This window comes from Punica granatum, chromosome 4, assembly GCF_007655135.1.
Source record: "Punica granatum isolate Tunisia-2019 chromosome 4, ASM765513v2, whole genome shotgun sequence".
NCBI lineage: Eukaryota > Viridiplantae > Streptophyta > Magnoliopsida > Myrtales > Lythraceae > Punica > Punica granatum.
The window spans coordinates 4,121,582-4,136,799 of record NC_045130.1 but is presented as its reverse complement, the minus strand read 5'-3'; the positions used below and the strand labels follow the sequence as shown (position 1 = coordinate 4,136,799).

At 40.4% G+C, this 15,218-nt stretch overlaps 2 protein-coding genes across 2 annotated transcripts; both read right to left on the bottom strand.

The window, feature by feature from the left end:
• Positions 1 to 3,993: 3,993 nt before the first annotated feature.
• Positions 3,994 to 11,578, bottom strand: LOC116202456 (uncharacterized aarF domain-containing protein kinase At1g71810, chloroplastic). Its single transcript, XM_031534018.1, has 21 exons — positions 11,106 to 11,578; positions 10,629 to 10,673; positions 10,335 to 10,373; positions 9,789 to 9,959; positions 9,390 to 9,542; positions 9,130 to 9,165; positions 8,607 to 8,650; positions 8,247 to 8,337; positions 7,867 to 7,908; positions 7,672 to 7,780; positions 7,242 to 7,356; positions 7,094 to 7,143; positions 6,931 to 7,009; positions 6,660 to 6,710; positions 6,374 to 6,515; positions 6,248 to 6,292; positions 5,710 to 5,814; positions 5,572 to 5,613; positions 5,184 to 5,342; positions 4,871 to 4,981; positions 3,994 to 4,385 (listed from the first exon to the last, which is right to left on the bottom strand). Exons 1-21 carry the CDS (start codon positions 11,457 to 11,459, stop codon positions 4,281 to 4,283), a joined length of 2,088 nt encoding a protein of 695 aa, XP_031389878.1. The 5' UTR covers positions 11,460 to 11,578; the 3' UTR covers positions 3,994 to 4,280.
• An 825-nt stretch (positions 11,579 to 12,403) lies between these two features.
• On the bottom strand, positions 12,404 to 14,762 carry LOC116203267 (uncharacterized oxidoreductase At4g09670-like). The gene is made up of 2 exons (XM_031534940.1): positions 13,851 to 14,762; positions 12,404 to 13,173 (listed from the first exon to the last, which is right to left on the bottom strand). Exons 1-2 carry the CDS (start codon positions 14,310 to 14,312, stop codon positions 12,550 to 12,552), a joined length of 1,086 nt encoding a protein of 361 aa, XP_031390800.1. The 5' UTR covers positions 14,313 to 14,762; the 3' UTR covers positions 12,404 to 12,549.
• Between the last annotated feature and the right edge of the window lie 456 nt (positions 14,763 to 15,218).

The window sequence follows — 15,218 nt, the reverse complement described above, 5'->3', positions numbered from 1 at the left end:
TTTCTCTTCCAAGCATAGTAACTCACGTGGCAAATCGAGGGGCAGATCAAAGTCGAAGACGAGGAAAGTGGTCACTTGCTATCACTGTGGAAAATAGGGACACTACAAAAGAGAGTGTAGAGCTCTGAAGAAAAATCAGAATGGCAACGGTGAGAGCAAGAAGGAAGAAGGCACTACAGTAGTGGCATGTGATGGAGAGACCTACATCATTTGTGATGAAGCTTATGTGAATTTCACATGTCAGGACTCTACCTGGGTTGCAGATACAGGTGCCTCGTTTCATGTCACTCCTCATCGGGATTTCTTTTCATCTTACACTACCGGGGACTATGGTTATGTGAGAATGGGGAATGGACAATCATGCAAGATTGTCGGTATTGGTGATGTCTGTCTAGAGACCGAGCTTGGCTGCAAGTTGTTTTTGAAGAAGGTGAGGCATGTTCCAGAAATTCGCCTTAACCTAATCTCGACGGGTCAACTTGATGATGAAGGCTACAGTAATGAATTTAGCAATGGGAGATGGAAGCTCTCCAAGGGTTCGTTGATTGTGGCACGGGGTCAGAAGACCGACACTCTCTACAGGCTGCGTGCCAAACACAACTCCGGTCAGGTTAATGTTGTTGAGGATTATCCTATCGAGCTATGGCATAGGAGACTTGGGCATATCAGTGAGAAAGGTATTCAAATTCTTGCTAGAAAGCAGTCTTTGCCCATTAAAGGTATGCACTTGAGCACCTGTGATCACTGTTTAGCTGGTAAGCAGAGGAGAGTTTCTTTTGTTAGAAGTCGTCCCTCTAGATGCCATCATATACTTGATCTTGTGCATACAGATGTTTGTTTTATGTCGGATAGATCTCTTGGTGGTGCTCTCTATTTTGTGACATTTATAGATGATCACACCAGGAAAGTTTAGGCTTACCCTATGAGAACTAAAGATCAGGTGACTGAGATTTTCAAGAACTTCCATGTAGCAGTGGAAAGAGAAACAGGCATGAAGCTGAAATGTGTCAGAGCTGATAATGGTGGTGAGTATAGAGGTCCTTTCGAGAACTATTGCAGGACTCACGGTATCAAACTTGAGAAGACGGTACCGAAGACACCACAACAGAACGGGCTTGCAGAGAGGATGAACCGCACAATTGTTGAGAGAGTTCGTTGTATGCTTTCTCAAGCGAAACTGTCTAAGCCTTTCTGGGGCGAGGCAATGAGGTCAGCGGTTAATCTTATTAATCTTACACCGTCAGTTGCACTTGATGGAGATGTACCCCAGCAGGTGTGGACCGGCAAGAAAGTATCATACAAGCATCTCAGAGTATTCGGGTGCAGGGCATCTGTTCACATTCCTCGAGATGAAAGATCAAAACTTGATGCCAAGGCAAAACAGTGCATCTTCTTGGGTTATGCACATGAAGAGTTCGGGTACAGGCTTTGGGACCCTGATAGCAAGAAGATCATCAGGAGCAGGGATGTTGTCTTCTTTGAGGACCAGACAATCGAGGATTTGCAAAAGTTAGAGAAGGCCAGTGTAGGCAATCCTCACGAGATCTCTATTCCTGTACCGGTTGATGTAGAGCATCCAGTGGAAGAGGTACCTGGTGAGTATGAAGAAACCACGACTGGGGGTGAGATTCCTCAGGTAGATGATGATGTGACTACGGATGATACAGGCTCGCGGTTACAGTTAGAGCCTGCAGATCTACCTAGACAATCTGATAGAATAAGACAACCATCTACAAGATATCCGCCTCATGAGTATGTGCTACTGACTGACGGGGGAGAACCTGAGTGCTATGATGAAGCTGTGGCACATGAGTACAAGGAGCACTGGTTGAAGGCGATGAATGAGGAGATGAACTCCTTGTCTGAAAATCACACGTATGACCTAGTGAAGCTACCGCAAGGTAAGAGAGCATTGAAGAACAAATGGGTCTACAGGTTGAAGACAGAGAACTCGCGACCTCGATACAAAGCTCGACTGGTAGTGAAAGGTTTCAACCAGAAGAAAGGAGTTGACTTCGAGGAGATCTTCTAGCCTGTTGTCAAGATGTCATCGATCCGAGTTGTTCTCGCACTGGCAGCTAGTCTAAATTTGGAGATCGAGCAGCTCGATGTAAAAACAGCTTTCCTGCATGGTGACTTGGAGGAAGAAATATATATGGAGCAGCCTGAAGGATTCCGAGTTAAAGGTAAGGAGCATTTGGTGTGCAGGCTGAGAAAGAGCTTGTATGGGCTTAAGCAAGCACCTCGGCAGTGGTATAAAAAGTTTGACTCTTTCATGTTGAGCCATGGCTACACACGGACAACTTCAGATCATTGTGTGTTCGTGAAACAATTCTCGAATGGTGATTTTATCATTTTACTGTTATATGTGGATGATATGCTACTTGTTGGTCATGATATGAGCAAGATTACAGAGTTGAAGAAGGAGCTCAACAAGTCCTTTGCCATGAAGGATTTGGGACCGGCAAAGCAGATCCTTGGGATGCATATTTCTCGTGACAGATCAAGTGGAAAACTTTGGCTTTCTCAAGAGAAGTACATCGAGAAGATTTTGGATCGGTTCAACATGGGTAATGCTAAACCAGTTTCATCACCACTTGCTTCTCATTTCAAACTTAGCTCGAAGCAATGTCCTACAAGTGAGAAGGAGAAAGAAGAGATGAAGAAAGTTCCTTACTCATCAGCTGTAGGAAGTTTAATGTATGCCATGGTCTGTACAAGGCCAGATATTGCTCATTCTGTTGGTGTGGTAAGTCGTTTTCTCTCCAATCCGGGGAAAGAGCATTGGAATGCGGTTAAATGGATCCTGAGGTATCTCAGAGGAACATCCAAGGTGTGTTTACACTTTGGCACTGGTAAGCCGGAGTTAGAGGGCTACACGGATGCAGATATGGCAGGAGATATCGATTCCCGGAAATCCACTTCGGGATACTTGATGACTTTTGCAGGGGGAGCTATCTCATGGCAGTCAAGGCTTCAAAAGTGCATCGCTTTGTCTACAACGGAAGCCGAATACATTGCGGTGACCGAAGGTTGCAAGGAGATGTTGTGGTTGCAAAAGTTTTTGCAGGAGTTGAGCTTGAAGTAAGAAAGGTATGTTCTACACTGTGATAGTCAAAGCGCCATTCATCTTTGCAAGAATCCCACTTTCCATTCGAGGTCGAAACATATCGATATCAAGTTTCATTGGATTAGAGATGTGTTGGAGTCCAAGTTGGTGAAGCTAGACAAAGTGCACACCGATGAGAATGGAGCTGATATGATGACAAAACCTCTCGCTAGGGAGAAACTTCATGTTTGCCGAAGTATAGCCGGTATGCTTGAAGCCTCCAAATAGTCGGGAGGGGGAGTTTGTTGGGTATCCCTCCAATTTGGAGGAAGTTGGGCTCAAATTGTATTGGGCTTTTATCGGGCTTTAATAGGCCCAAGAACCCATTTTTTGTTAGGGTTTATTCTTCAGCAAATCAGCTGAGGTATAAAAGCAGCAGCAGACTGCAGTAGCAGCAGAGGGTAGACAGCAGCGGCAGAGGAGCTGCAAGCAGCAAAACAGCACAAAGAACAAAGGAAGAGCAGAGCCGAATTCTGCTCAACAGGGGCAGCGCGCAGCTGGAGATCAAACCTCGATCGGGACGTCAAACGAACTCCGATTGGGACGAAATTTTGACAGCAGCTTCACAACACGTGGGGCTAACTTCTGAACGGTCAGAATTTCTATTCGAGCTCTGTAGGTGCTGTTTCAGCTGATTTTGTGAACCACCCGGTGTGGGTGACGAATTTAGTATTTGGGTGATCCAAGAGAGTTTCTCTTGAGTTTGGTGATCCAAGGGTTTACCCTTGATGAAAGACATTGTATAACCTTCATAGTGGATCGTTGATTCGGAGTTGGTCCCGTGGTTTTTCCCCACATTGGGGTTTTCCACGTAAAATTCTTGGTGTTGTTTTACTTTACTGCTTGTTGGTTGATTTGATTAGTTCCTATCTCGATTACACCAGTAGGGGAGGAAGATTAATTGCTGCGTTATTGTTTGGTTGAGTACATCCCTAACCCCAACAGTGAGCTGTCTGTTCAGGTCGGCGGAATGCACAACTTATCATGGTAATGACAAAAAATGAATAAAAATAAAACTAGCTCTGGACCAATATCTTTCTTTTCCTGCACAAACGTTCCCGATCGATCCCCGGCGGGCGATCGATCCTTGGATGACTTCATGCAGTGAGCAGCCTGAAGTTTAGCAGGCGAAAGCGATATATCACTTCCATCAGTTATTTACGGGCCCCGATCACAGGAATATTCTACGGATGGTACGGGCAGTAGCTCGAGAAATTATTCTTCCAGCTAGATCACCGGGTAGACTCAGTAGCCGTTGCTGCATTTCTGGGGGGAGCTGTAAAGAAACTCATTTTAAGAGGCAACAAATTATGCAGAAATCGCACGCAAAGTGCAAAACTCGTAAAACATTTCTTATCAGATGTGGCAAATGGTCTGAACTGACAGTCATGTCTAGTGATTTCAATATGTAGGAAAAAAGGACGGATTGCCTGAAATTGGTAAAAGTCGAGGCCAGCGGACCTAACTACAATGTTCTTATTAAGAGCTACGGCGTTTACTTTTTTCATTTTACGACTATAGACTACATCTAGACACTTCGGCATGTACATGGAAGCTAGAGTTGCAGTATGGGTCAATCTGATGGCTATGATCATGGACACACGAAATTATCAAACAAGGATAGAGATGAAGTCCGAGGTTCGGATCCAGATTTGCCACCTGAATATCATGTCTATACCACCTTCTGGCTGGCAAGAAAAGTTTAAGCTAGCAGATGCTACTGTTGCATCAAATGTTATTGATTTATCGTAAAAGCTTTACCTCTGAAATAACAGAAAGGGTGGGCAGCATTTCTTGAACTGATGAAAGTCGACCCAACGCTTCTTCCAAATACCGCAGTTGGAAACTCTGCAGGGACCCCAACTCTACTTCCTGCATGAGAAAAGATGACAAAAACTCAGGTGACAAAGCTTAGTAGTATACATGACAATTTACTAGAATAGTGTTTCCTTAGGGAGCTTCAATTCATTAGAAGGCAATACTAACCAGTTAGATCATGAATGAATACCATTCATAAGGAACTAATGCTGAAACTCGGCATTATGCTCTGCTAGTGAAGAATATCGGCCTTTACCTGACTGAAACTCTCATCACTTTGAATTCCTGATAGTAATAGCAACAGCCGACGCAATGTTTGCAAGTTGACTGTGTCTTCGTCGGTCATGCGGAAGAACGAGATAGAACTCCCAACAGGTGTGCTTGCCATGGTAGCTAGACCAAGTGCATCTAAACCCTGTGATAATTTGCAGCTCAAAATGATTTGTCCTTACCTTAAGTAACTTGTCAAACAAGGAAAATGGATGAAGTAGAAGGCGGCAAATTGTCAATTGTCATCCATTCAACTCCTATTATCTCAATTGTAATGGACATGGAACTAAAACAACTCTCTTAAGTTTACATGTATCGTGAATCAGGATTAATGATCGTAAATAGTCTTCTTCAGGCTTAACAAAACATTTTACCTTAGCAAATTCGTCAAGAATTATGTCCCTCAAGAAACCGCCCTGCCAAATATAAGGTAGAAGACACAAAGAGGTTACATAGTCCTCTCGTAACAAACCACAAAGAAACCTGAGATGATAAGTGTCAATGTTTAGTACCTTTTCAGTTAATGTGAAAGAGAGAATTTGCTTGACAGCCAACCTGGGATCATCTTCTTTTACAGATTTTTTAACCAAGGCCTTCTTGGTCTTGGCACGGAGGGACTGCTCAAAAACATGGTAGGGAGAAACCAGTTAAGAAAAAGGCAAGAAAAAATACTGGGGAATGATTGAGGACATGTGATCTATAAACTCATAAGATATTTTCCCATGCCCAGCTTGTCCTCATGAATTCATCATTCATTATCCTTGCTTCTCCTCTGTTGTTGTTTTGGACTTTTCTGTTTTTGTCAGAACTGAACAAGAACTTCTGACATATTACTTGGGACCTGTGACAAGCAATTGACTGAACTTCTGTATGGTAAGCTACATGAGATTTTTTGCCTAGGATATCATTATTAACTTGAAACTCCAGATCCCCTTCCCCATGTAATGGGAAGACAACAAACTACAGTCATAAATGAAATGCCAGATTGAGAGAGAGAAAGAGAGAGAGATTAAATATAACTGATAAAAAAGAGAAAAGGATAAATCTTACCTCTGCGAGTAGAGATTCCAGTCGATCAATCCGAAAAGTACCATCCTGTATAAGATGGGATGAGTTAAAGTAACGGTTTTAAACCATGGATATATAGTACAGCATATTGTATGCATAGAATGGTACCTCATAAAGCAGTTCTTGCAGAGAAGCCCTCAGTTTCGGTGAACTGTCAGATAATACTTTTCTGGCAATCCATGGGTATGTACTGCCCAAGACTTTATAATTGGGGTTGAAACTGATAGCAATTCCCTCCAATACAGCGAGGCTGAAAAACCAGAAGAAGTATAAAGCATGGTGAATTTTACATTAACCTACTATATGCTTACAAAGCAATAAAAGCCCGACAAGAGTAGGGACTCTAAGGCGAAGGAAATAGAGTAGTAGATGCCACAGGGAAAAGCAACAGTACCTTCTGATGACAAGAGAAAAGTACGAAGGTATTTGGAATTTGAGCTTGTACCTGCAAACAAAGTGACAAATGGGAGCTCACCAGTCTTGATGATCACTATTCATAAGAAAGCAAAAAATGAACCTTCTCTTTTTGTGGATTAAGTATTCAGAACCCTTTTCCTAACGGCAAGTCATGTCACATCCCAACTATTCATTATGCTCTCTCTTCTTCAGCACCAACCAAGAAACTTCACATCTATCTAGCACCAGAAATAAGTATTTTCTCTTACATGGCGGTTCCCAAGTTTCCCGATAGATCTCCAAAGCTTATATTGCGGACCCCTCTTGCAACGGCATTCTGAAAGACACCTGCAGGAAAAATAATGCATGAGAAGAGCAACATAACGCACTTGCAAACTATGAATATATCTTCTTACGTGTCAGAACAGAAACCTGTTAAAGCCTTTGTAACAGCGTCCTTGTCCGCAGTTGGGGGAAGAAACCTGGAGATGTTGTAATAAGTGTGCTTCCCAAATGCTAAATAAGATATTGCAGAACTATCTTCATAATCTGGAAGGGAGAAATGTAGCAAATACTGTACCCAAGAGTGACAAAATCCTTGGCCAGCGCATCATAATCACGATTAACTAGATGCAGACAAGCTTCGATAAATCCATCGCGTAGTTCTTGTTTAAATTCACCCATCATACCAAAATCTGTGGAAAACATGGAGGATGTCCAAAAGAGGTTAAAATAATGATCATGTGCAACTAATAGATCCTCTGAAACTGCTGCCAATTCTTGAATTCACATAGCATGGCAACATTAAATTATCCACTCTAATTTTATAATTCAGATCATTGTTTTACAACACCCAGCATTAATCAAGAAATTGACTCATGACAAAAGCTTATGTTGTCAAAGAAGAGATTTCAATCACTTCACTACAAGTGGTTCAGACTCTAGGTTCAACCTGCAGCTTTACCCTAAAACTAGTGGTGTCGCCTTCTATTCAAGATTGATAGAAATACCTATATAAGCAAGTTTCCCATCATATGTACGAAGAAGATTTCCCGGGTGTGGATCTGCATGATAAAATCCACGTTCCAAAAGTTGATTGAATGAGCAGTAAACCCCCACCTGTCTACACCGAAGAAAACTATCTCAGACATCACAAATGTAAGAACTTATAAGCACATAAAAACAGGACTAATTGAAAACATCACCTCGATCAAGTAAAGATCCTTTACTTCCGACAACTTTTGTCCCTAAAACAGCCAAAGTAATCACAAAGCCAGCAACTTAAAGTCAGTATTTTCTGAGGCCCAATTTAGGAAATGATAACAATGGTTTTGTAGTGCACCAAGTCTCTCAGTTTCTGCAAAATAAAATTTAAAATTCACAAAAAGAGTAGCTCGAACACTTTTAAAGGACATTCCCAAGGACCTACTGCCAAAGAATGCAATATTCCACATCGCATGCATGCTGAAAAGAAAATGCTATGGATATATGGTATAACTGAATTAGGTGCTTGATAGAGAGTAATCCCTTAAAAGCTTGTATACTGATGACTGGGTAAAAGTTATGCAACATAATTCACTCATACCTCTATCCATTCCATTGTAAGAACCTTGCTAGTCGTGTAATCCACATACATCTCTGGAACAGAGACATCTGGTATATCACCATAGAGCTCCCTGCCATAGTATTCACCAGGAATTTGTCATAATTACAGCAGTAAATTTTACTCCAGAATAACTCGAGGAAGAATTTATTTTTCTTCCATACACAATGCTGTTTGTGTTCCGTGTAAATATAAGAATGCCAATTACAAGAGAAAGAAGACAATAACAAAAGTTAATGACTTCATAGCTGCCACTATCAACAACTGCCATTAGTATTTCTCTTAATAAAGGAGACATTGTTGAAGAAACAAGTCATGTAAAAGCCCATTTGATACTCTCACCTAAACTTGATGCCATTGTTTGCTTCTTTTCTGTAGTCCATCTCCTGCATTCAACGGGACTACCTGTATTCAATTCCAAAGCTCTAAGAATTTTACCGTAAAATCAAAGTCTAAAAGCCTCAGTGTGAATTGCAGCTAAACTACCAAATAAACACATAAAAGGATCAGCGTGACCAGATTGAAGCAGATACAACCGTCTAATCACATTGTTTAAGCATATAGACGAGAAAACTTGTATTCCTCCAGAAGAAAACAGTACTTGTATGAGTACATCCAACCTTATTTAAATAAAAGATCACAGGGTGTAATATACATGGCTACCTCTTTTTTCAGCATCAATGATGAAAAGATTATAGTTTATACTGGAAAAGAATTATTTTACGTGAAATGAAGGAGAAACTATCCATTTCAAACATTCTGCTAACGGAATGGAATCACAAGTAGATCTAAAAATATATTCATCTCTGAATCTTGACAAATCCAGTTGAAACTGGTAAAAAGAATCCAAGAGATTGATGTATACCCGAAACAGACTCGATGCCCACTCATCAACTACTGCCTGTGGAGAAAATATACACCATGGGTTATTCACAGGTGAGAAGACCAATTCTGTTCAAACAAGTCCATACTTGAATCCTAACTGTTAACATCGATATTTCACATAAGAGGTTGCTACGTCATGGTAAGGGTGATCTCAGAACCCTCAAGTGAACTACAGACCAACTCAAGAGAACAGAGGCATCAAATAAAAGTCAATAAATAGACCCAGGAATAGCTTCTTACAGGAAGATCAGTGTTCAATTTGCGAGCTCTCCGAATCGCCCCGGCCAAATATCGTAGAATCAAAATATCCAAGGCAATAGCAGCTTGAACTCCTGGCCTTTGCACTTTTACAGCGACAACCTCCCCCCTGCGACAAAGCCTTGCTTGATAAACCTGCACATGATAGAGAGACATAATTATGTGGCTATATTGATGCCGTAACAGGAATTATTCCATACTACCTAATTACTGATAGAAAGAAAAACGACAAACCATGATAATCAATAATTCGTAGACATGCAACAGAATAGCGAACCACAAACACAAAAAAGAAAAAGAAAACCGGGAGAACTGACTAAAAGAAGAAGTACATCCTGAACAACGAGTTGAAAGATTATGAAATGATTTGTAGTATAAAACCTGTCCAAGGGATGCTGCTGCTATAGGCTCTGGTGAAATCTCCGCAAATAACTCATCAATAGGCAAGTTAAGTTCCTTTTCTATTGTATTGAAAGCAACCTCAGTAGAAAATGGAGCTATTTTATCTTGCAACAGCGACAGTTCGTCCAGATATTCAGGAGGTATCAAATCCTGCAAACAGAATATCACATAATTTTTCTAGATACAGATTAGATTCATAACCATATAATTAAATATATAAACTACAGACTTTTACCGGTTACAATATATAAACTATAGATTAAGTGGTCCATCCGCATTTATCTCAGAAGGTCAAAGGAAACTATACTCCTACACAAAGGTAGAGTACAAACGTTGCAACAAAGGTAAACTGTTACACTTTCTCTTGCAAAAGATAGATATCATTGCCTAACCATTCATAGAAATTACAAAAGCTTTTATACCCTGAAAACACAGCAATTCTTTCCAAAATAGATGTAAAATCCGGAAAAAAGGAAAACCAAACAGACAAACTAACCCACTTAAATTAAGGATAGCCTCACTCACCGGCCGTGAAGAAACAGCTTGGGCAACCTTTACATATGCCTGAAAGAGTAAAGAACGATGAAATTGTACAAAACAAAGTTTAGCATCTAAGAATAGGTAGAGCAAATATAAACTGACAGAGGTTAGCTGATATCAATAACCGCATAATACAGGAACTATGATATGACAACATTTTTCAACCCGAATGAATCCAATACCATTGAAATAGAGATCAACAAAGAAAATAAACTCATTACAGAGCAGTGATCTATATATGCATACTAATGTTCGGAGAATATATACAAAATGACATACCGGGCCAAGTTCTACCAATATCTGCCGGAGTTCTTCTGCTCTAATCTGCCAACAAAAACAATACAAAAGGATAAATCAATAAATTACATCCATGGGAGATCGTTGATCAACTGCAAGTGCATTTGCTTTTATTATGCAAAAACATCAGGTGTACAACTTATTTTCAACAACAGCAATTTCAATGGACTTAAATTAGAATTATTCCCAGATAAATATTGGACCTCAAGGTGTAAGCACTTTCGGCAAAATACGATCTTTGAGCTAGACCGGAACATCTTTAAAGTATCAAGATAATTTCTCAGAAATTTTCTCCGCAAAGAGAGCATTTTCAGTTGAACAAACAGAAGCACACATCACATCGTCAATGCCAGAAACATAATCATCGCGCCGGAAGTCCGATGATTCAATGTTTACAAGCAAAAAAAAAAATTTATGGTTGAGACTACTGAATTGGGATAAAAAGATTAAAACCCGGACCTTGAACATCTCGACAGACCGATCATTGACGCTGTCGAGGTACCGCAAGGCAAACCAGCGGCCGAGGGTGGTCCCAACCTGGAGAAGGCGCCGGAGCAGAACGAAAGGCTTGCGCCTGTAGATGGAGGCAATCCTCGATATGTCGTACTCCGTCAGGGAGTCCGCCTCCGTCGCGCTCAACTCGAAGAGGTACCCCGACTTCTCCGTGAAGGTGTCAACCGCAGCAGCCGCACCGGGCGGCTGAGGTTTGGAGCTAAATAGCCAGCTGCGGGGCTTGAGGGCGGGAACGAGCCTGGGGGTGGCGGTAAAGGGCGCTACAGGCTGTGGGGGAAGTAAAGAGAGTGACACTGCCATCGAACTTGCTTAAGCTGCCTCTTCCGCAATTGCAGAAACAGTAATCTAAGAAGAAGAAGAAGAAGAAGAAAGGAAGCTGAGTCGTGGAAGTTAACGGCATCGCCTCGGTCCTTCCATTTTCGGAAAATTATCCTTTATACATATACATATACATATATATATATATATATATATTTTAATGTTTCCTCTGCATTTTTTTTGTGGTCAAAATTGTTTAAGTAAATATTAAATAATCAATTTTTTTATTTAAAATTGTTTAAATAAATATATTAAATAATCGATGGGGCTTGGCCCCGTATTTCCCATCAAGCTCCTTTTTTAAACAGAATTAAGTTTAATTTAATTTTTATTTTTATTTTCCTTCAATTCAACAATTTAATCATTATATTTTCATCTTTTTTTCTCAATTTAATAATAATTTTTTTCACGTATTTTTATTATTATCTATTATTATAATTAATTTTTTAATATTAAATTCTCCTAACTATTCGTTACTTTTCACGCAATTCAACGACATAATTATTATTTTTTTATTTTCTTCTTCAATTTAATTATAAATTTTCCTAACTACTTTTACATTTATCTCGTAAAATCAAATAAAATCGTAATCATACTTCGTTATCAAATGCAATACAATTTAGCAATTAAATAATTATCATGGACCATTATCTTTTTTCAGTTATAACATAAAAAGACATAGAAGTTCCATCGACGAAAATTGAATCGGAAACCTCATGATTCCTAGCCTGTGATTTATACCACTGCACCAAACTCATCGTCAACAATATTTTTTAATCCCGCTCTCCTGCTTTGCACATGTTTATTTCAAGTCATTTAAGGAACTCACTAGTTCACACTAGTCTTTACACTTTCCCACCCGTTGGACGAGTGTATGAATACCATATACTACTCTCATGAAATTAATAGAAAGAAAGAGATGAATGTGTTTGAATCACGTTCATGACAAACCTTTGGTCGTCCATTTTACGTGTTATAAATTATAATGTCTGCGATTGCGAGTGCTTCTAGAAAGTATTGAGATGACCCAAATTACAACATCGACATATAAATTGCAAGGGCAAAAGAGATGTCACCCATCAAGAACTTCAACCGGCACGTACCCTCTCTCAATTGATAGTTTCACCTTATCAAGTACTAGCTGTGTCTTCATACTTATAGCGGGCCACTTCGCTTCGGGTTTCAGACCATCTCTCTTGATTCCTCGTACGAGTCTACAGAACTCTTCCACCATGAGCACAACCTGTGGAAGGTCCGTGGTCACTGTGTGCTCGACTGGTGCAGGGCCCCATCCTGCTAGCCCGCCGAGGAACCAGGCTCTCGAGTTTGTATAGTAAGAGGCCTGGGTCTCCTGGAACGGAAGGGCGTAGTCATAGACATGCAAGCTTCCCTTTGATCCATTAGCAATTATGTCCATCGTCAAGTGAGACAAGAAAGAGCATCGAAATGTCGATACTAAGTCATCTTCAAAATGTAGGGATGCCCCGCAAGACATTATCACCCCGGCTTCATTGAAGACGATCCCTGGCAGGGCAGTCACGGTCTTGGGCAGCTTGTAGTCTGTGGCCCAGAGGATCGATCGGATGCAATACCACCCTGCATCCCCGAGGGCACCGAGAGCGTCGAGGTCTGGCTTGACACGAACATCGTTCTCCAAGAAATTGGGACTAGCATTGAATGTGAAAGTGGCGTGCATCTGCAAGTCGAGGATAAATGTATTTCATGCTTCACGGTATTAAGGAAACATCAAAAATAGCCTTTTGATACCTCTGTCGTGGGGAAAATGGGGACAAATAATAGTCGTCGATCATCACGTAACAATGCATGACTATTAACTATAATTTTTCATATACTAATTAAACTCGTGACTACTAATAGTGCGCGTAATTAAGAGTTGTAAATAATCATGTTTATAATATGCCTTGGCGCCAAGTAACCACTTATCAATAATGAAGTCTATCCAAGTCAAGTCAATTATATCCATAAAATTGTGAAAAATATTATTCTTCAATCCCAAAAGATCGAGTATTAAAAATTATTTTTTCTCTTGATAAATGTGATTTTTAAAATTCGAATTTGTATTCTTCTATTTATGATAATTAAAATTATTTATTATTCAATTATCACTTTGTTGGATCCAGCATCGAAGGTTACATCCGTTGACTCTAATTACATAGTTCTCATCGCATCCAACATCATTATCCTATCCAATTCCAATTATATAAAAGGAGACAAGGAAAACACAAGCCAAGGAAAATAATTCTTCTTGTCTGGTGAAAGAATCTTGAATGTGACATGTAAAAAGTAAAAAAAAAAAAAAGAATAATAATTATAATAATAAATCGTAAAAAAAGATGCTCATCTCTCACACACCTCCTTGAGCTGCCCAAAGGCCTCCTCGTCGGAAAGGAATCCCTTCATGGCCGCCGTCCTGGGGTGGTGCATCCACATGGTGGCGTCCATGTACTGCACCCCGCTCCCCTCGCACGCCGCGATTATCTCGCCCAGCGCCTCTGCGTCCAGCGCCGGCGGTTTCTCCACCAGCACGTGCTTGCCCCTCCTTGCCGCCTCCGCCGCCCACCGAGCGTGGAGGCTTGTGGGCAGCGGCACGTACACCGCCTCCACCTCCCGGTCGCCAAGCAGCTCCTCGTAAGAGCCGTACAGCTTGGCGGTGAAGCCGTTGCCTAGGGCACAGCTGGTGGCCTCGTCGAGGGAGTGGCCGGCTATGGCGTGGAGGGTGGCAGACGGGGCTGAGGATATGGCCCGGCAAAGCCGGGCTACGCTGTTGCAGCCGAGGATGCCGAATTTGATGATGGGATCACTTCTCTCAGCCATTGTTGAAATTTTTGAGGAAGTGGAAGACTCGCACTAGCCTGCGGTAAGGTCAACGTACTCCAGGGAGCAAAATGACACGGTCTTTACATACATATACTGTATATATAATATTATCAACATATATAAATAAACATAATAACTATTATAAGTAGTATCTTACCATTTTCAATGTAGAATAATACAGGGCGGGGGCATGTTCTCTACATCAATTAATTATTCAGCAAAAATTTAATTAGTCAACAATGTTTAGAAAACAAAGTTTTATATCGACAGTCATATGATGTATTATCGACCGGTCAGATATAGTACCTAAGCCCTATATATTACTTATCCAAAGAAAAAAAACTATAGATCGCCTACCAATGTAACTCTGACTAGGCGCATGCTTATATGTTTGGTATCTCTCCTTTTTTTTTTAAAAAAAAATTATTAATGCATTGTATGTGATGGAATAAATAAATGTACAAGGAGGACGTAGCGCAATGACAAACTCTTTTGTCTCTTAATCAAGATTTTAGATTTGATACTCGTTATGAAACTATTTGTACCTCTTTATTAGTGAATATGATTTCTATTTCGTTGTATTAAGCCTATTATAGACCTTTTTTTGTGATGAATAGAAATAGATGCATAGAGGTGCCATTTCCTTGTTAGACTAGTTCATTAGTTACATGGAAGTTGAGAAAGAGATTACGGTACAATGATATATACTTCGATTATTGAATCAAGAAGTTTCAGATTAATTCTTACCATTGATACTAAATATGTCTTTTATATAGCTATTCGTAGAAATCTCGTTCGATATATTAGAAAAAACAATGCAATAGCGAGTTAAAAGGCCGAACTTAAGATCTATAATAACGGAGATTGCACATTGCAATGATGTGCCCCTTATATATTGGGTTC